Below are 21,156 nucleotides of genomic sequence, written 5' to 3'. Positions count from 1 at the left end.
GATGAAATCACAGTTCAGGAACTTGTCTAAATTCACATGGTTACCAAGGGGTGAAGGGGAGATTTAAGCTCAGGCAATCTGACATCAGAACCTTGACTCTTCTCCTCTATGCTAGAGTTACATTATTTTATGGGTAAAGAAATAGAGATTGCCTTACTCACACAAGGTCATCCGGCCCCTGTGCTGGATCAGTTGAAAAGTACGAGCTTCATGCTCCCATTCTTCAACCAGGTCCCTTGAAGGACAGAAGCCTAGGCATAGTGGTGTATGCTAAGGAATCTATAGGAGGTGTTAAGGTAGCTTCTCTTTTAAGGTCCATCCTAAGGTGGTCCTGAGAAGATATAATCATTAGAAATCTCCCCAATTGTGATGACAACCTGGTTTGATAAGTATTGCTCCAAGGCAGGGATGGCTGAGAAATTTACACCCTGGTGCTATTTCTGACCGATTGGGTGGTTATTCAGGGCACTATGTTGAAAATTTTAAAGCCAAAATTGAGTTCAGTTGGAAAGAGCACCAGGTCATGATGTCTGCCCTCAATGCAAGAGGAAAGAAGGGTACTGGTGCTTTGGGGTTGCTCTACCAAGTCTGTCTGCTCAGGGATTTTTCCAGGTTGGGGAAAACAGCTAGGATTCTACATCCCTGCCCATGACTGTGATGGTGCCATGCAGTACCGCTCAGTAGGTTGAGATACATCCCCATCCTATGGCTGAATTTGGCTTCAACACGTGTTGACTGAGAGATGCGAGAGCAGGATGGGAGACATAGCAGGTCTGAGCAGAACTTTCACAAGTGGCTGTGTTTCGGTTCTGCCTCTTGCCCTTTCTCGGTGCCATGAGGACAGCTCTCCTTCAGAGACCTGGGTGCAGGCACAGCAGCAGGCCCACCTCTGCGAACTGACACGAGCAAGAAACAGAAATGTTTGCTCTGGCAAGGCTGAGGTTTTGGAGTGATTCCTGCAGCCAAGCTGACCAACACACTCTATTTCCAGAGCGAACCCTGGAAGTACAATGAAGCTCTAAACTGCCATTTTACCTGAATATTGGTTTTAGTCTTACCAGGTTGACTCAGTCAACTATCCTAGACTATGCCACTGGGGAGTTGCAGCTCATTTCCAGCGATTTTAATGTGGATAGACTCAAAAGAAACCTTTCAGGGAATTGTATTAGCAGGGGCCCCTGGATAAGTGGAGCTAAGGTCCCCAGGCCCAAGGACTGCAGGAGCATCTGTGGTAAGGAAGGAGCTTGATCTCCATCTATTTCTGAAGCAAGTTCCAAGTGCCTCTAAGTCCGGGCAAGCTTGAGCATTAGTCTAGGGCTTTGTGCAGCTGCCTCTGTTGATTTGGGTGTCTTTGAATTTATAACCAAGAACACAGATCCATGAAGACTGACACTTCCCTTCAAACTGAAAATTCCCTGAATTATCTTTAGTTCAGCATAAAATCTACATTAAAATATATATATATATATATATATATATATATATGTATAAATATATATATATAATTGATTTTTCAGAGAGGAAGGGAGAGGGATAGAGAGTCAGAAACATCGATGAGAGAGAAACATCGATCAGCTGCCTCTTGCAAACGCCCCACTGGGGATGTGCCCGCAACCAAGGTACATGCTCCTGACCGGAACCGAACCTGGGACCCTTGAGTCCACAGGCCGATGCTCTATCCACTGAGCCAAACCTGTTAGCCCCCGCACCCTTTTTTTAATGTAAGTAATGGCCCAGCTGGTGTAGCTCAAAAGTTGAAGGTCAGCCTATGAACCAGGAGGTTACTGTTTGATTCTAGATAAGGGCGTATGCCTGGGTTGTGGGCTAGATCCCCCATGTGGGGCATGCAGGAGGCAGCCCATCAATGATTCTCTCTCATCACTCATGTTTCTATCTCTCTGTCCCCCTTCCTCTCTGAAAGCAATATGTATAAAAAAGAAATATTTATTTAAAAATGTAAGTAATGTCCCATCTAATTTTAAAGCAGAGTTTTTTTCCTAATGTAACCCTTCATAAATAGAAATATTTACTAAGCTGGTCACTTTGCTATGGAAAAGCATGTGTCAGGCCTGGTCAACAAATGTTCTAGTACTTGTTTGTGAATAAGCGATTCATAGGTGCTTAGGATACAACTAGTCATAAATATGCCAGCAGACCTTCTCCTTGTATGTCTCTATGTTTTTAAGACTTCTCAGTCTAATTTCCCAGAGGATTACATTGACCTAGAGCACTTTGATAGCTTGTAAGTCTCTCGTTCCTCTGAGTTAAGTGTCCTAATACTCAGGTATTTATGGTAACAAACTTCAGGTGCTGTCATATTTTGGCTACAAAAGTTTTCCTTATGTGTGTGCTTTATTGCTCCTACTCCTCTTATATAGCATTTCCTCCTTAGCATTTGAACTATTGGTTGAAAAACAAAGCTATAAATTAAGAAGTCTGAGATTGACTCTAGCACCTCCCTTAGATCCCTCTTGCCGTCCTTCCTCAGAGCAACGGGGAGCATGTAAAGGCAATGGGGCGCATTGCCTGAGCAGAGGAGCACTCAGGGCCAGCCAAGGGGGACTGCTGGGCTGCAGCTGGCCAAGAACACAGTGGAACAAGCCACAGTGGAACAAGCCCGTCCCTGCTGGGCCAGGTTGTCACAGAAAGCTCAGGGGAGTCGGGATGCCCACTGGGAGCTGGGTCTTCCCTCCTCCCAAGAAAGACCAGCTTATCCTTGACCTTAATTTTGTCAGGAGGCAACAAAGAGGAGAGGTTTTTTAGTTGTGTTGGCCATCAGTGCAAGGAGTGAAAAAAGGTACATTAAGAAACCAACACTTTTGAGCTTGTCCATATGAAGGAAAAATATTTTGGTGACTACCCAAGAAAGTGGGTCTTAAGTGAACTGGACAAGGAATATATTCTTGACAAAGGTTAGGTGCTGTTCATTTTCTATCCAAATGACCAACTGCAAAAAATATAGAACCAATTGTCAAACAGTTGACACAAAGCTTTTAGTGCTGCATTTGTGATTAAATAAACTTGATTTCTTTTTAAGGTAACTAAAGTGGCTAAAATGTTATTAAATGCATATATATATATGTGTGTATATATATATATATATATATATATATATAAAACTAAGGATATAATGACCATCTCCCCACCCTCTACTCCTATGCCTTTAAATTAGGGTGGTTCTGTGATTCTCAATCTTTATAATACTGGAGGGATTGCTAAAACACAAATTGTTAGGCCCCCAGAATTTCTGATTCAGTACTTTGAAGTGGAGCCTGAGAATCTGCATTGCTAACAAGCTCCAAGGTCTGCTGGTCTGAGGACCACACTTTGAGAACCTTGGGGGTAGTTAAGGTTTGTAGTTAATAGAGCTACAAACTTTGAAGGTTTGTAGTTAATAGAGCTCCTCTCAAATCAGTATTTAGTGACTTATAGTAGGCCTTATCTGAGGTGGTGCTGTGAGTTTGCAGATGAGTTGAAGGATTGAGGCTGGTGGGAGGGAAGAGCCTCGACATAAGAAGGCAATGGGAGTGAAAGGCAGATTGAGGGGTTCAAGTGAGAGGCAGAAACCCAACCTGACTCGGATCTCACTGTCATGTGAAGTGATTGCTTTATTGAGTTTGATCGCGGAAGTGGTGACAGGAGCTGTACCTAAAACAGATGGATAAGGCCCTGAAGGTTTTATTGTAGTCCCTTCTGTATTAAAGAGAAGAAATGGACAAGTTCTTTGAACTTTCATAATGATACTCATTTTCCTTGACAGTGTGTATTCATGGCCAGATGGGGAACTTTTTCTTTCGGGCAAATAAAGTCATAAAGGTAAGCTGTGGCAATTGAATGGTCACATTTCTTTTATTTTATCGATAGGGTTAGAATCTAAGTGGAACAGAGACGTACGCAGCTTTTTCTTCTCCAGAGTCCTAAGACATGATTGTTGATATCTAAGTTCATCTGGAAGCATCAAGGCAGAAAAGAACGCAACTTTTAAATCCAATTTTTACATTCCATTGGTTGCAATTATTTAATATATTATTTTGATTTTAAAAATTAAAATTTTGCCATATGTAGGTGGATAATATATGCTCATGGAATCACTGGGATTCCCCCCTCCACCTATGGTCACTAGCAAAAGAATGCCCAAGTGTATTTTTTAAAAGCCTGTTTTAAAAAATATTATTTCATTGAAATACCGTAAATAGGAAATATGATTCCTCTTTCTATGAAATATCAATCATTAGGAGAAATAGTGTGAAAATTCCCAAATACTTCCATGATAGCAATATTCAGGAAATAATATTTTATGGTAAACATTTTTAATAAACAGCAGCATAAAATAATCAGTGTTTAATATCATCTCTGGTGTGTGAAATACAAATGCATATATCCTCAATATAAAATAGCCTTTTTGTCATTACAATTCCATGCTTGTCTATTTTAAATGCCCATAATAACAAATCAAACATTAAAGTAATACAGTGATTAAATGCATGCAGTGAAAATAAGAAAAGATATGGTAGGGCGAGATATCTGAATATTGCCACTATATATTTGAAGAAAATCTATTATTGAGTTAAAAACAAATACACAAAAGGAAACAAGGAAACAGACCAGATATAAAAATGCAAAGATATATTTTCACTTCTGTGATACAAACCATAAACAATAGTTTTGTGCAAAAAAGAAAAGATCTGAAAATAAAGTCATTTTACAAAAAAACATTGTCAACAAAGCAAAAGATATTTTTCAGTTTGTGAAAAAATACTATTTCAATACAAAAGGGACTGTGTTATGTAGTATCACAGTGCTATTATAAAATACATTATTACAAGTGGTTTTGAAATTTAGTTTGCTCACCTTAATGACTTCAGTAATTATAAAATGTTTAAAATAAATGTTATAGTTCTTTATAAAAAACTAACTTGAATTATTATTATTATTTTTTACCATAACAATGTTTTTCCAGAGTAGGCATTTTACTGGCTCATGGAATGCTAATTTCCCTTTAAGGGACTCCTAGAAAAACTCAAGATTCACTGAAATTGTATTTACTTAAAATAATAAATATTCTTGGAAAACAATTGATTGTCGTATGATATACAAAATTGTGGTTTGAATCTTCATCATTAAACAGTTGCATAGCAACAAAAGGATACAAATATTCTCCTCTACCTAAAGTTAAGAAATGTAACTTCTGAGTCAGCTTATTTATGCCACAAAAATATGTCTTAATTTAACTCTGAATAAATTTGGATATAGCCAATTGTTTAAGTTCACAGTACCTATAAGTCCATGTTTGTTTATTTGAAGATTCAGTGTTTGGAAAAACTGCAACATATCCTGGTAAACATATTTCCTAGATTTCTCATCATAATGGTATTTTTAAAAAAATTGAACATCAATGTGCTTCTAATTCTCTTACATTCTCCTCATCAAATATCATTTCCAGGAATTACTCTATATCTGGAAAGTCTCTTTATGAGTCTCTTTAGCTGTAAAATAAAAAAAAAAAAAAAGAGACTTGGAGACATCGTTCTTAGAATAAAGGAGCTATTTTTTAACAAGAGAAAAATCAACCATAACATTCCTTTCTACATAGAACTTGAAACCCATCTATAGGAATTCTAAACTTGGCAAAAGATGGCTAGCAGGTAAATGGCATGAAATGCACATTCGATACCTCCCTCTAACTAAGGCAAAAATAATCATGTTGCTTCTATTTATCAGTTTAAAAAATTCAGTTCATGGTAATCTTTGAAGTGAGAACTCAGTACTTGCTTTTTAAAAATACTGTAATATTTTACAAAATAGAATTCATAGTATTTGTATTCCAACTAATCCTATGAATAAATTGTCGCAACTCTTGATGCTGAGATAAAAACTGTGACTATTTCCAGATCAGAAAAAAAAAAAGTGAGAAACTTTAAATTATCTAGATATTGTATCATAGAGTTTCCTACTTCCCCAGAGTCCACTGAACAACTCATAGACAGGAAGTTGCAAGCATTGATGTGCTGATCTGCAGCCACACCTCTATTCGTCAATGTATTAGTCCACGGAAGCTCCCGCAAGGCTGTCCCCATGGGAACCCTTGTTCCTCTCCCATGGATGCTGATCTAGGTGGAGGGGCCATTTTCCTGCCTGCTTCCTTTGGTGCCTCATTTCTAATGCAACAAAATAAACTATCACTATCAACCAATAATCAATTCCAACATCCACATCTAGCCTTCTTATCGTTGGATGCCCTATATTATTTCAAGGGCTGTGTAAACTGTGGAAAAAGAAAATGTAGAAAAGGCCTTCATGATCAGCAGAGGAGATTCACAAAGAGCCACACTCTGCACCTTCCCAGAGAAGCCCCACGGCGTAGAAGGCTTCAGGGGAACTTATACTTGTCTTATGGCTCCTTTCCATCTGGGATTTCAAATTTGGCCTAAGGCTTCCTCATTGATTCTGAACATCACTTCCATATAAAGATGCACAGAGTTTAAATTGAACCAACATAATTCCTGAACATAGGTCCTGAAGAAAAGACAGCAGGTAGACAAATGCTACGGTATATACATTTTGGGGAGAGACCAGTCATGGTGACTGAAAGTGAAATACACAAAGCACCATTTGACTTTCCTTTTTGGTTTGATGCTTAATTACAAGGATCTTTTCCTCTTCGCTGGTTTGCAGGTTTCAGTACTTGGAACAAATCCCAATGTCATGGCACACATCCTGATGAGGCCTTAATCCCACAATGTTTCTTTCCGGCTGGTGTCTGCCCTGCTTGGTAAGACACAACTTAAACTTCACAGAAGGTACTTGTTGCAATATCTGCTAAATGAGAACCTTACTTTAATAAAAACATTTGAATATAAATCTTTTCTACGACTTTCTAGTTTCTCCTGTGTACCACATTTACAAGTTGTGCATTTTATAATTCTGCAGAAATCATAGATTCGGTGTGTCCGTGAATATTGGAGTCTCCTAGCAAAGATGGTTGCTTAGAGTCTATTTTGTAGGGTTTTTGAGATTTGTTGCCAAAAACGGTGATACCCATCCCACCGGGATGATTTGGAATTGACATGTGTGGTAGTAAAGGAATATTTGCTTCCTGATTGGATCCTGATGAGGGCAAGCTGGTCACGTGGCCAGTGCTTGTTGACCCACTGGCACTGCTTGGGGACCGGCTCTTGGGGGGTGGGCAGTGCTGAATCACTCTGGGAGGACCTGCTGGCTGAAAGTGGGCAGCTGGAAATGCTGCGTATCCAGGAGGTATTGGGTATCCATTGATGGGGATGAATCTCTGGTTCTGAGGTATTGGTGGGCCAATGAAACCAGCAATCTGGCCCTGTGGTGTAATACCCTGGCTTGGGAACATATAATTGGGATATCTGGGGTTACTGAGATTACTCACTGGGCTGGCACTAAGGGAGGTGGTCTGCGTGGTGGCATTTCCTCCTGAAGGAGTCGTGGAGCTGGTGTGACTGGAGAGTCCCTCCCAGGACCGAAGCCGGACGTGAATATCTTTAAATCTTGGTCTCCTGGAAGGAATCTCATTCCAGCATTCTGTCATGAGGCTGTACATTCTGGGTGGGCAGTCTTCGGAGCAGGGTAACAGCTGTCGTTTTCTCACCATTTCGATCACTTCCTGGTTACTAAATCCATAATAGGGCTGGAGTCCAAAACTGAAAATCTCCCACAAGACAACCCCAAAAGACCAGATATCGGAATCAGAAGAGAATTTGCCATACAGGATGGCTTCGGGGGGCATCCAGCGAATGGGCAGCAAAGATTTGCTCTGCACCCTGTAGTAATCAGCGGAGTATATCTCTCTGGAAAGCCCAAGGTCTGAAATCTTTACGTGAAGCTGCTCTCCGATTAAAATATTGCGAGCTGCAAGGTCCTTGTGGACAAAGAAATGACTAGACAGATATTCCATGCCAGCTGCGATCTGAATGGCGATGTGCAGAAAATCTCCATGATCCAGGCTGGATTTCACAGTCCCATCTTCATCACTGCTACAGCCAACATCAGAATGCGGGGACCGCATGATGAGGAACTCGTGGAGATCCCCCTGATTCATGTACTCGAAAAGCATGCACACAGGTTGCTCCTGAGTGACAGCACCTAGAAGGCAGACAATATTGGGGTGGTGGAGTTCGGCCATCAGGGAGGCCTCCTGTTGAAAGTCTGTCCATTGCTGGGGGTTGTTATAGTCTTTTAAGGTCTTTATAGCAACCAACTGAGCATGGTCCATGCCTGGGAGATAGAGATGGCCCTTATAGATCTTTCCAAAGGCACATTCGCCCAATTCTTCCATAAAACGTACAGCAGAAAGTGGCAGTTCCTTAGCCTTGCTCTGTATGAAAGAAAGGAAAAGTGTGGTTGAAAACATTTCTTTTTTTTTTGAAATATTTTTAAAATCGATTTTTAGACAGAAAGGAAGGGAGAGGGAGAGAGAGATAGAAACATCAATGATGAGAGAGATCGGCTGCCTCCTGCACACCCCCTACTTGGGATTGAGCCCACAACCCGGCATGTGCTCTGACTGGGAATCAAATCCGGGACCTCTTGGTCCATGGGACGATGCTCAATCCACTGAGCCACACCAGCTGGGCTAAAACATTTCTTAAGGCACCTTCTTGGCACCTGGAAGGAGTGGGTGCAACACAGAGAGAAAGGTTCTATAAATTAGATTAAATTATTGTAGGTCTATACATTTTAAATGGTTGGCTGCAACTTAGGGGAGCCGTCATTGGCAACTTTCTTGTCCATCACTCCCCAACTCACCCCTTCTACACCCCTTGCTCCAACAATGGTTCCCTGCTGTTGCCTAGCGTCTTGTTACTCCAACTGTGGTCTTGGGAGAGCAACATCAGCATCACTGGAAGCTTCCTACAAATGAGGACTCCTGGGCCCACCTCTGACCTACTGAATGAGAATGTGCTTTTCCAGGCCCCACGTATTCCAGTGAACATCAGAGCGCGAGAAGCACTGCTGCAGACGATAGGGCCTTAATTCTTAGCCTGGCACTTGGAGTGTCTGTGTTTTGGCCCTCGCCTGCCCACCCTTGCTACTCCTCTCTGTGACAGCATCACTGTAGTTAAATAGGTCTCCTTGCTGTCCACCCTAAACCACCGTGCACATTATTGCCTAATACCTTTATTCCTGCAATGCTCTCCTACTCTTAGGATATTTATTGTGCGAAAAGCAAGAGAAACCAAATGAAAGACCGTCCCGCGGTGCTTATAGTAGAGGTGGGGAGGCTTGGAATGTGCTCCTCTCTGCTTATTGAAGCCTTGCCTCCTCTGAAGCACTCCGTGACCACTATAGTCTTGGCCTCCTCTGGAGTCCTTTGGCTTTATGGTCTGAATGCCCCTATGTGCAAGAAGCAGGGTGGTGGCTGGTTACACGCATGACCTCTACAGCCAGCCAATCAGATTTGAATCCTGCCTTCTCCACTTACCATCTGTGTGACCCCGGGTATAATATTGAACCACCTCATGCCTCAATTCCTTTGTCTGTAAAATGAGATGATAATACTTGATACAATTTACTTATCTTGTAGGATTCTTGCGAACTTTTAATATGTTAACATTTGTAAAGTACTCAGCATGCTGTCTGACACGTGGTAAATGCTACTTAACTTTGACTGTTATTACCTTGCTGTATGTTTTGTCTTAATCAGATTTCAATGTCTTGCATTTCCCTTCATACCAATTGATATTCCTATGGCTTTGTAAGTGGGCTGTTGACTGACTGCCCTTAACACAGACGGGGGAAAGCATGTGCCTCACAATAAAAATAAGTATTAAATGGTGACATTTGATCTTGGCAGTAAATGTCTACTGGGTCCTGTGTTTTTCCTATTTTTAAAAATTCACCTCAAATCTAGCCTGACATTTATTCTAATTTGTTAGGGAAGAAGTCATAAAAGCAATGCATTTGTACATAAACGGATTTTTGAAATAATCCCTGTACCTTAAATCTTTATTTTTGGGGAAAAGAATGCTGCTCTGAGGATCCCAATTGAAGCTGACAATGCTGCAAATCCATCTGGAATGCAGAGCTCTCCACACGGAGTTTAAAACAACAGTTTGGAAAATTAAGTAAAAAAAAAAAACAACCTTCTCTAATCCAAATTCTACTAATTTAGAATTCATGATGATCGGCTCTGTTCTAGGCTGACATTTTCCAGGGCAAAAATGCCCTCTAACCTAATTATAAGTGTAAATAGACTTCCAGCAAAACACCCAGTTAGAAGGACAAAATGGAATTGAGGATTTCGAAACATTAATTCTTCTCTGCAAATCTATAATAATAAAAGCGTAATATTCTAATTAGACCAGACGTCCTGCCAGATGTCCTTTCAGATGACCTTCCAGATGAAGCTGGGGCTGTGAGGGAAGCCAGGTCCCGGGGGCCAGAGGGAAGCCGGTGCTGGCAGCCAGGGGAAGGAAGGCCTACTCTTGCATGAATTTCATGCAGCAGGCCTCTAGTATTATTATAAATAGGTCTCATTTATTTGTTCAAGCAGAGTTTATGGGGTTTGTATTTGAAAATGTCTAATAGGAAAGCTACTTCTGCTGAAACTAATAGTTAATGCATTGGTTATTCAGTAAATTAAAGCTTATTGATCTATGTGTTCATTATAGTATTGTTTGTAATGGCAAAATGTTAGAAACAACTTCAATGTTTACCTAGAGGAGAAATCTGATTAATTATGGTGGAGCCAGTAAACAAAATATTATATAGAACAAATTAGGACTCTTTCTATGTACTGATATGGGGAGATCTCCAAAATCCTAAGTTAAAAATACAAAGCAAAGCCCAGCCAGTGTGGCTCAGTTGGTTGAGTGCTGTCACATGCAACAAGAGGTTGCTAATTGGATTCCCGGTCAGGGCACATGGGTTGCTGGCTCCATCCCCAGTAGGGGGCGTGCAGGAGGCAGCCAATCGATGTTCCTCCATCTCCTTCTCCTTTCCTCTCTCTGAAATCAAATAAAACATATCTTACCTAATAATAGACAAACATGTAAATTGACTGTACCTCTGCTATGCCCACAGCCAATCAGAGTGAGTATGCAAATCAACCCAACAAATATGGCGGTTAATTTGCATATGTAGGCGCCCAGCGGCCTGGGTCCCGGGAACATCCTCAGCACCCAGGTCACTCCGAGGTAGGCCCCGTGTGGGCCCTGAGCAGCCTGGGAAGGGCCTGAGCCAGGGGGCTCCTAGGCAGGGCTGAGCCTGCGATCAGAGCCGAGGGGGCCCCTGCCCAGGCCTAAAGCCTCAGCTAGAGGCTTTAGGCCTGGGCAAGGGCAGAGCGGCGATCAGAGGGAGCTGGGGGGCCCCTGCCCAGGCGCCAAGGCTTTAGGCTTGGGCAGGGGCAGAGCCGGCAATCGGAGGGAGCTGGGGGGCCCCTGCCCTGGCCTAAAGCTTCGGCCAGAGGCTTTAGGCCTGGGCAGGGGCCGAGCCGGTGATCGGTGTGAACTACAGAGGAAACACCTTTTCTGACCGCTCGTTGACTAAGCTCCCTGTATGCCACTGGTAATATTCTTAGTAACTTGGGTAATAAGAATCCAAAAAGGTGATCTAGGGTTTTTCCACCACACTCCTGGAGAAAAAAAATGAAGGTCTGCTGTTGGAGGGCTAAGAAATGTCATATCCTGCCCTAGCCGGTTTGGTTCAGTGGATACTGCCTCGGCCTGCCGACCGCAGGTCTGGGTTCAATTCTGATCAAGGGCAAGTACCTAGGTTGCAGGCTCCTCCCTGGCTGGGGCCCAGGTCAGGGCTCATGCAGGAGGCAACCAATCAAAGTGTTTCTCTCACTTTGATGTTTCTCTCTGTCTTTCCCTTTCTCTTCCACATTCTCTAAAAATCAATGGAAACATATCCTCAGGTGAGGATACAAAAAAAAAAAAAAAAAAAAAGAAAGAAAGAAAGAAAGAAAGAAATGTCATATCCTATGAAAGACACATCTTGAAAATGCCTAAAGAAAGTTGTCATTTTTTTCATGGTAAAGGGACTGGAGTCCGTGTTGATGAAAACACCTTGGTGGCTGGCAGTGGCTGCAGCAGCAGGGTGATGGGGCTGGTGCCTTCCCCTGATCAGCCTGGTTGCCACCCACAGAGGGAGGCCAGACTGCGGCCATCAGTAGGACATCCCTTGAGGGCTCCCAGTATGTGAGAGGGAGCAGGCTGGGCTGAGGGTACCCCCCCACACACACCCCCAGTGCACGAAATTTGTGCACTGGGCCCCTAGTTTTAAAATAAAATAAAAAGTAAAAACAAAAAAAAAACAGTAATATTGTATTCTGCTTTTGTGTGAAAGAGGAGAAGACAAAGAATATATTCATGTTTCTTTGCATAAAGAAACAATGCTCAGGGAACAACAGTGGCTACTGGGAGGGCACAGAGGTGAGAACTAGGAGGAGGGGACAGAGGTGGAAGGTTTTTTTACTTCATGCCTTTTTATTCTTTTAAAATTTTGAACCAGGCAAATATGTTACCAATTCAAAAAAGTGTGTAATTTAAAAAACCTATGACCAATCTTTCCATCAGATTGAATCAGATAATTTCTTCTGCAATCACAGGCCCATCCACTATTTTCCACTTTGCTTATAGGGGCTGGATTCTTGTAGGTGCTATGGAGTTCCTTTGGGAGAACAGCATTTGGGGGATGGGAAAAGGAACCCACTGAAGCAACCCTACTTTTTTCTCTTGTTGCACTCGGATGATTTTGCTTTTGTGACAAGACTAAGCCAAAGTGATTTTTTTTCCTGCAGGACATTAAGATTGAGATTTCCATCAGAACGTTTCCTAATGATGCAACTGAATCCAATTTATGGGAAGGTCCCTTGAATGGCATAGAAGGTGTTCCTTTTTTTTTTTTATCTAAACAGGATCCTCTGGCTTTTGGTGATAGAGAAGAACAAGGGACTGAATAATACACTTCTTCTGAGGGAAAATGGGAATTAGGAACTAAACCCAAGGAATAGTAGACTGATATAATGAGGAATTAGAACTCCTCATCCCTCCTCCTGCCCCTGCTGAAATTAACCCATAGGCAGTGTGGTATAATTCAATCCATGTGACTTGGGACTCATACAAATTGGAATTCGCATCTTGGACTTGTTGCTTTCTATTGATAGGTAATACTCATACAGCATGTACTATGTGCCAGACACTGTTCTAAGCACTGAACAAGTATTAACTCATTTAATACAACAACCCTGTGGGGGTAGGCCCTATATATTAGCTGGCTGGCCATGGGTGAGTTTCTTAACTTTTCTGAACCTCTATTTCATAGCTATGAAATAATGTAACATCTAGCTTCCATGGTTACACTAGGGATTAGATGCAGCAATGTATGAAAGCAATTTCACCTATAAAGTACTCTTTAAATCAACCTTACTTTTCTTATTAGGGAAGTCATCTAAGAAGTGGAGTAAATACAAATGATTTCTAGACAGTCGTCTATAATGCCTTCTATTAAAACAATATATGGTAAGTTTCCTCTTGTTAATATTTCTCTGTTGTCCTGTAGTTGTTAGTGTTCTTAAACAAAAGTCTTTAAAAAAACGACAGAGACTGTATTTGGAGCCTGAGGATGGGTGATGAAGACGGAGGGACAAGAACCCATGTGGCAGAGCGGATGGTGGCAGACGGGGAAAGGAAGCGAGCAAGCCAAACTTCCGGGGCCTGGAAGAGAAGAGGGGCTGGGCAGGCCGGTGGCACCAGCCGGGCACGTGGCCCCTGGGGCTTCATGAGGAAGAAGCCTGCCCACAGTCCCCTATACCCAGGTCGCAAATGAGGCATTTTACAGGTGAAGAAAGAGGCTTTCACAAGTATCAAGACTTTGCAGGACCCAAAAGAGCTGCACTCCTGTGTGCAAGGCCTTCTGCTTTGGGCCCCGCCATTCTGTCTGAAACCAGAGACGCCTGCTGGCCAGGAATCCCCGGGGGCCTTGCCACGTCTCTGAAGGCTCCGCCTGGGGCCTGACACCTTGCGGGGCTGTGAGGCCAGCCTTCAGTGTGTGGCCACTCAGTGGAGTCAGAATGGTTCCGCCTCCCTGTTCAGACACACACACGAGTCCATTTCGACCCAAAGTGTGTCTTGCCATCTCTTACCAGTACCTGGTGGGTCACCGAGCACAGGGTGTCGGCTCTGCTCCAGCCTCTAACCGGGAGGGGGAGGGGTTCGCCGGAGCTGGTCAGAGCCCCATTTGGGGGTGTGCTTTGGAAAGAAGCACAGAAAGCAACGAACATGGCAGATTTCACAAAATCTTTCCTGCAAACACCTGTGCTGCAGCCGGCATAGAAGTGCCCAGAAAAAGCCGGCGCGGAGCTGGGTTTCAGGGGAACAATTTACACAGTGATTTGCATTTTTTAAATGCTCAAGTTACTTGGTACAAATGAGTCTTAACTACAGACTCATTTTCAAATTTCACATAAATCCTGAACTAGTTAAAAAATCATAAAAACCCTTAAAGAAGCAGCCAGTAGATGTACGGTAACGGCAGGAAATTAGCTGTATTGTTGGGGAACAGATGGTTTACATTATACAAACCCCTTAGGCTAAACTTGTTTAGGTCTGGCATATTGTAAATTATATTTTAGTAATGAAAGTGAAATGACCTCTGCTTGACCTCCAGTGGGGTTTGTCTGTTTGAACCAATGTAGTGGAAAACTATGAAAGAAAATGAAGTCATAAAGTTTTGGCAGTTCAATTTTGGCTCATTTCAAGTTAAGGGGTTATAAATCTGTTTAGTTTCTGTTTGACAAGTATTTGTCATACAGGGATGTACAAAATGTAAAGAAGTGTAAAATACACACGAGGCACGGTGCCAAAGTAAACCCAGTACAAAGGGAAACTGGAATGAATAGGGTCCCAGGCTCCTATCTCTTTATCACTCCCTCCATTAGTTGAATGACAAGATGGGCTCGGTTTATTATACGCTGTAAGGCAATTAAGTACCTTAAAACTGAAACAGGCTTTCAGTTTAAATGTTAACATTTTTACTTCTCAAAAGTAAACACACATCTGCCCCAGTGCGCTTTTAAAAATTATATAATTTGGGGTGGGGGAGAGAAAAATCAAAGCTGATGTAGAAGTTGATACGTTATTCTCCAATCCGATTGTGCCTCTTCCCTTAGACATTTCTGAAGGGCAACTGTGGGGAGAACATTGGAGAGGCGAGTCACTCAGATGTGAGTCAGATGTGAGTATGACAGGACTGTCTCAATGGCTGATGTTGATGGCTTCTTTCACCTGAGTGCTGAATACAACGTGGGGACATGTGAACCTTCTAGATACAGGAAACTGAGATAGGGAAGCAATGGATCATGGGGCAGGGTTTTAAAAAATTCCAATTATGTAGGTGGCAGGTGGATGAGGAGGACAGACTCAGTGATTTTATCTCTTCCCACCTTCGGGAAGTTACACCTTAGGTGCTAATACATTTGAAATGACTCCTCTGGGTGACAGGGCTTACTACTAACCTTCCATTTCCTGCTTCCCCCACCTAAGTGATTATCACAGGAAACGAGGTGAGGATTGTGTGAGGGCCACCTACATTTGTGTGCAGCAGGGGTCCCCTCTTGTGACTTTTGGCCTCTAACCTGAACAGGGTATGAATGCTCTACTTTTGAGTTCAACTTGAAGCAGACACACAGATAAAAAGCAGAGCTACATTCTCCGGGACTGGAAGGTGGCTCCAATAGCAAGGGGTGAAAAAGAACTGAAGTTCATACTCATACCACCCACCCCACCTACAGGTCCTGTGCTGGTTCCTTTCCTATTCCCGGATGCCCCAAGACTGCTGCCTTTTTACAAATCTTTCTTGCTCTACATTTGCTGACACTAGCTGGACACAAGTTCTGTAGGAGAGCAGGTTCCACATGGCAGCTCCTCAGACCCCTCAGGAACAATGAAGCGGATCCGGGCCCTACTGAAATCAGAGGGTATTTTGGATACCAGGAGGACACTCCTGGGTCCTTTTCCTCTTTGGAAGCACAGTTTTCTCTGAGATCGGTACTGCTTGGGGACTTACTTGCTCTGTGAATCTCAAGTACTGACCAGCATCCTCTACATCAGAGCAGGTATTGGAACCCCCTTGGTGGGGGGGCGAGGGGGCTTGTTAAAACACAGTGCTAGGCCCCACTCCCAGAGTTTCTGATTCTGCAGGTCAGAGAGTCTGCATTTCTGACAGGTTCCCAGGGATGAGGGTGACCCCACATGGAGGCTTCACTTGGAGAATCACTGGTGTATGTGACTGCGCCGGTCTGTGGATCAGACAATGGCTTCGTGATCTGGGTGCCTGCTCCTTGTCCGAGGAATGACCACAGTGTGTCTGAAGAACCTGGTTGAGCAACTCTGACTTACACAACACAGAGGACATAATACTCTGCTTCAGAAGACGCTTTGGAAATGCCAGCTAGAGAAAAATGTAGGGCCCATTGCCTAGTATTTACTGGGTTTATACTCTGCATGGCTACTGTCTTAGCAAGAGTCATTGAAATATAAGTCACTCTATAGCTTGGGCCATGGCATCAGTTTATTTTTTTCTCATGTGCAGCCAATTGTGTGGGATATTTTGCACCAGTCAGCTGATAATGTAAATACTATATACCCAAAGAGTATCCATACAGAATAGTATATTAGCCATGCAAGAACTGCGTAGAGTGGATGCAGCTCCTATCCTAGATGCTTGCCATCCGAGGTGAATACTAGGTAGCATGTATTGAATACCAGCCATGTGCAAGACACGGAGATCATAATAATAGCTATGATTTTTTTTGGGAGTGTTTATGTGCTATGCTACAAGTACTTTATGCATAGTAACTCATTTCATCCTTACAGCAACCCTATGAAATTGGTCACTGTGACTATAACCCCTATTTTACAGATGGAGAACCTGAGGATCAGAGCAGTTAAGTGATCCCAGAGTTACTAGGTTGTAAATTCGAATTCCAGAGTCTCTTCTGAATGACTACACTACAGTCCCTTGTCTGCTCTCCAGGTGCTTAATGCATCAATTCATTTAATGCATTGTGATAAGGGTCATAACCCTGTGACATTTACACTATGATTTCTCCATTTCATGGGTCAAAAAAAAAAAAAAATCAAGGCATTCCTTGGTTAAGTAGCTTGCCTAAAATAGCTCCAATGCTGCCCTAACCGGTTTGGCTCAGTGGATAGAGAGCGTCAGCCTGCGGACTGAAAGGTCCCAGGTTCGATTCTGGTCAAGGGCATGAACCTTGGTTGCAGGCACATCCCCAGTGGGGGTTGATGTTTCTAACTCTCTATCCCTCTCCCTTCCTCTCTGTAAAAAATCAATAAAATATATTTTAAAATAGCTCCACTGTTAAGTGGTGATGTCAAGACTCAAATCCAGCCCATCAGGTATGGCTCAGTGGTTGAATGTCGACCCATGAACCAGGAGGTCATGGTTCAATTTTGGTCAGGCTTTAGGCTCTATCTCCAAAAGGAGGCATGCAGGAGGCAGCGGTTCAATGGTTCTCTCTCATCATTGATATCTCTATCTCTCTCTCCCTCTCCCTTCCTCTCTGAAATCAATAAAAATATATTTTATAAAAGAGACTCAACTCCAAGCATGTCTGACTCCAAAGTTGGCATATTTTTCTTGGAAGAAGTGGCAATTTTCATTCAACCCTCAAAGTGGTCCATAATTTAAAAAGCATGAAGCCCGCTGGTATAGAAGTGGAATGTCTATGAGCAATTGCTCTCTGGTCCTTGATGATCTAGACCTTACTCTAGATCCTCTGTTGTCTCTACAGGTTGACTGGGATAAGTGAGCTGAACTTTTCAACAGCAGCCTTTGCCTGAATTGGGCACAAGAGCCCTAGAAAGCATATGAAATTGAGATTTCTTTTTTTTTTTTTAGTATCTGGACTACGCTGTTGACAGGAATCTGTTTTACTCCAAAGCCGATTCTCCTTTCTTGTGCATTTTACTGGTTCTTAGGTAAACAGTGTTCGAATTGTGAAACAATCGACTCCACTCATAAATGGAAATGATTACATTTTACAAGCTTAAAGGCCACAATCATTTTATTTTAGGAGGTTATGGACATTTTCAAAGACTGCAGTCGAGCTAAGTGCCTCTTGGCTTATGCAGGCAGATTCTAGAGGGAGTTTCAACCAATCGTTTGCCACATTTGCTCAGAGTTCAGCGGCACTTCTCTGGAAGTGATTTAACTTCAGAAACAGTTCTCTTCTCTGTAACGTAGTTTTCTAATAGTTGGCTTGAATGTCTGGTGGCGACCAGGGCTGGTTCTGTGGTGGAGTTACTTTGTAATGTCAACGGGAGAGAGTCTGTTCTCCTGGAAACAGGCAGCACAGATGCCAGTAATTTTAATGTCAGCGGCAGCCACCACGGGCCTGCCGTGGGCCTGTGTGTCTCAGTCAGCCCCCAAGTTAAAGCAATCGGGTGAAATGGTCAAGAAGCACTGGAGCTCTGGACCTGGGCCAGCCCGGGTTCGAGTCTTGGCTCTATCACTTACTAGCTGTGTGACTATGGGCAAACCCTTAAGTCCCAAGCCTCGGTTTCCTCACCCCACAACTCAGGCTCAAATCAGTACCTACTTCCTAGGGTTATTATAAAGATTCTGTTGAGATAATGGATGTGAAGTTCTTCAGCTTGTTTATAAGACCGGTTCATAACATAGCCATGTGTAATACCCACTCTCCCAGCCCGCATTACCAGACCGTCTCCACCCCGATGGATTTCATCCAGGGTGTGACCTGCGTGTGGCACAGTGGATTGATGCTAACTGGATGGGCACGAGGAACACCCTGTGGGCTTCCCTTCCCTCTGTCCTCACCCCCGTGAAGGTTGTGGGCTGCGGCGCCTACAGCTTCCCCCTCGGCCCACGTGACCCTGCACACAGTATTTGGTAGTTGATTAAAAAGTTTGTGGTTGTTCATATTACTGCATTAACAAAAGTAAAAGTAACTTCTAGCTATTGAGTACTTGTGAGGTGTCAGACACACTCCCTTGAAGTGCCAAAAACATCTCCTTCAGAGCAGATTGGTGGTTGCCAGAGGGGGGTGGGGTGGAGAGTGGGTAAAATGGGTGAAGGGAGTCAAAAGGTACACACTTCCAATTATAAAATAAATAAGCCTAGGGGAGGTAATGTACGGCATGGAGACTATCATTAATAATACCGTACTGTATATTTGAAAGTGGCTAAGAGAGTAAATCTTACAAGTTCTCATCACAAGAAAGTAAACTTTTGTTACTATGTATGGTGAGGAATGCTCACTAGACTTGGGGTGATCATTTGACAACATGAACAAATATTGAATCATGCTGTTTACACCTGAAACTAATATAATGTATGTCAATTATATTTCAATACAAAATTTTAAAATATCTCTTTTAAGTACTATTTTTATCCTTGCTTTACAAGTGAGAACAAAAAGGTTCAAAGTACTCGCTTAAGATCTCACAGCCAGCAAACGACGGAGCCAATATTTGTGATCATATCTCTCTGCCTCTACACGCTTGCTCTTTGAAGTACGTCATACTACCTTCCAGAAAGAGACTAAGAGAAAAATGTGGCTTCAAAGGTAAGTTAGGGCCAGAGAGCCTAGACTCTTGGGTGCTGGGAGTAAGAATTTTATAACTTGAGATGGGTCCTTCCCAAATCATTATATTGAGTGGGAGCTCCAGTGATGCCAGAGATGAAATCAGCACGAGAGAGAGAAAAAGGAAAAGAGGACTGGCAAACATTAGAGGATGCTCCCATTTAGGGAATTATGGGAAGAACCAGGGAAGGAAACAGGAGGAGATAGGAGGAAAGCCAAGAGAAAAAGTATTTCAAGATGGTGGTTAAGAGTATCAAATGCTCCAGAGAAATGAAAGAGGATGAAGCCTGGAAAAGGTCATTGGATGAAATTACATCACTGGAGGTTCCAGGGAGGTCCCTGTCAAAAGAATGATGGGCTCAGAGGCCTGGGAGACAACGGCTTTCAGGGAGTAAGTGGAGAAGTTGCTGAGGACATTTCAGTGCCAAGTGTGGTGACATTGGGTAAGGCCAGGGGTTTCCAAGGGGTAGCAGAACACAATAGGCTTTTTAGGTGGAAGGAAGCATCTTGCTGGCTTAATGGACAGGCCCGGAGAATATAATCATGAGTCAGTACATTCAGCAACTACCTTGGCTGGAAAGGAGGAGAGATGAATTGCCTTTGGAAGTAAAGAAACAGAGACGCTGGCTAGCGATGAGGTTAAGCTGAGAAATGAAATATAGCTACCAGCTTCAGAAAGCTAGGCAACTCCAGCTTCCTCCCCAGTGTTCCTCACATCAGCCAGGCACGGCAGGAGTTGACCCACAGGCCAGCTCAGGCTTTGGCTGTAGTCCTCCCCCAACCCCACGCTTCTTTGCCCCTCATTCTCAACCTCCTCCATCCCTTCACCTCTCCGTGAGCCTAAATCCCATGCAGGTGAGTCACAGAGGGAAGGACAGGACAGGGTTCACCCTCGGCTTGAGGGGGAGGCTCTGCCCCTTCCTGACTCTCAGGGGAGCGTGTCCCACAGCTTTTCTCCCTTAAAAGCACCGTTAGCGACTGCACTGTTTTTCAGACACGTGACAGTTGGTAGGGTCCAGGGAGAGAAAGGAATTAGGGAGAAGGGAAGTTAGGGCTTACAGGCTTCTCAGAGGTGGCTCACTTTCCATGGTTCGTTGAAAGAGCACCTAGTCAGACCGGCAGGCATGGCTCAGTGGTTGAGTGTCTACCTATGAACCAGGAGGTCAGGGCACATGCCCGGGTTGCAGGCTCGATCCCCAGTGTGGGGCATGCAGGAGGCAGTGATCAATGATTCTCTCTCATCATTGATGTTTCTATCTCTCTCTTTTTAATTAAAAAAGCATCCAGTCAGACTGTAAAATCGTAATGCCTCCTTAGTTCATGCATCGCTGCAGTACTCATCAGGGGATTTTAAAGATGGAAAAGGTAAGCGGTTATCTAATCCCACCCAATGGCTTGAAATCTCTGGCTGAACAAGGGAAAATAAAAATAAACAGTCCTTTACAATTACATGAACACAGCCTGCCACTTCTCTGAGCAGCGGAGACCACTGACACTCAGCCAGGCTTCTCAAGGCTGCAGGGCAGCTGGAGGTCAAGCCAGGGAGAGCCTCTTCATTT

The 21,156-nt window shown here is 43.3% G+C and overlaps 1 protein-coding gene across 2 annotated transcripts in view; it reads right to left on the bottom strand.

The window, feature by feature from the left end:
* Positions 1 to 4,161: 4,161 nt before the first annotated feature.
* Positions 4,162 to 21,156, bottom strand: part of ROR1 (receptor tyrosine kinase like orphan receptor 1) — a 386,540-nt gene continuing 369,545 nt past the window's right edge. For both annotated transcript variants that reach the window (XM_054720853.1, XM_028142355.2), the window contains one exon: positions 4,162 to 8,344. In XM_054720853.1, the coding sequence (XP_054576828.1) occupies positions 6,917 to 8,344 (1,428 nt within the window). In that variant the 3' untranslated portion in view covers positions 4,162 to 6,916. The remainder of the gene's footprint in view (positions 8,345 to 21,156) is intronic.

This window comes from Eptesicus fuscus, chromosome 9 (assembly GCF_027574615.1).
Source record: "Eptesicus fuscus isolate TK198812 chromosome 9, DD_ASM_mEF_20220401, whole genome shotgun sequence".
NCBI lineage: Eukaryota > Metazoa > Chordata > Mammalia > Chiroptera > Vespertilionidae > Eptesicus > Eptesicus fuscus.
Note: the sequence above shows the minus strand (reverse complement) of the source record. Positions and strands in the feature narration are given on the sequence as shown.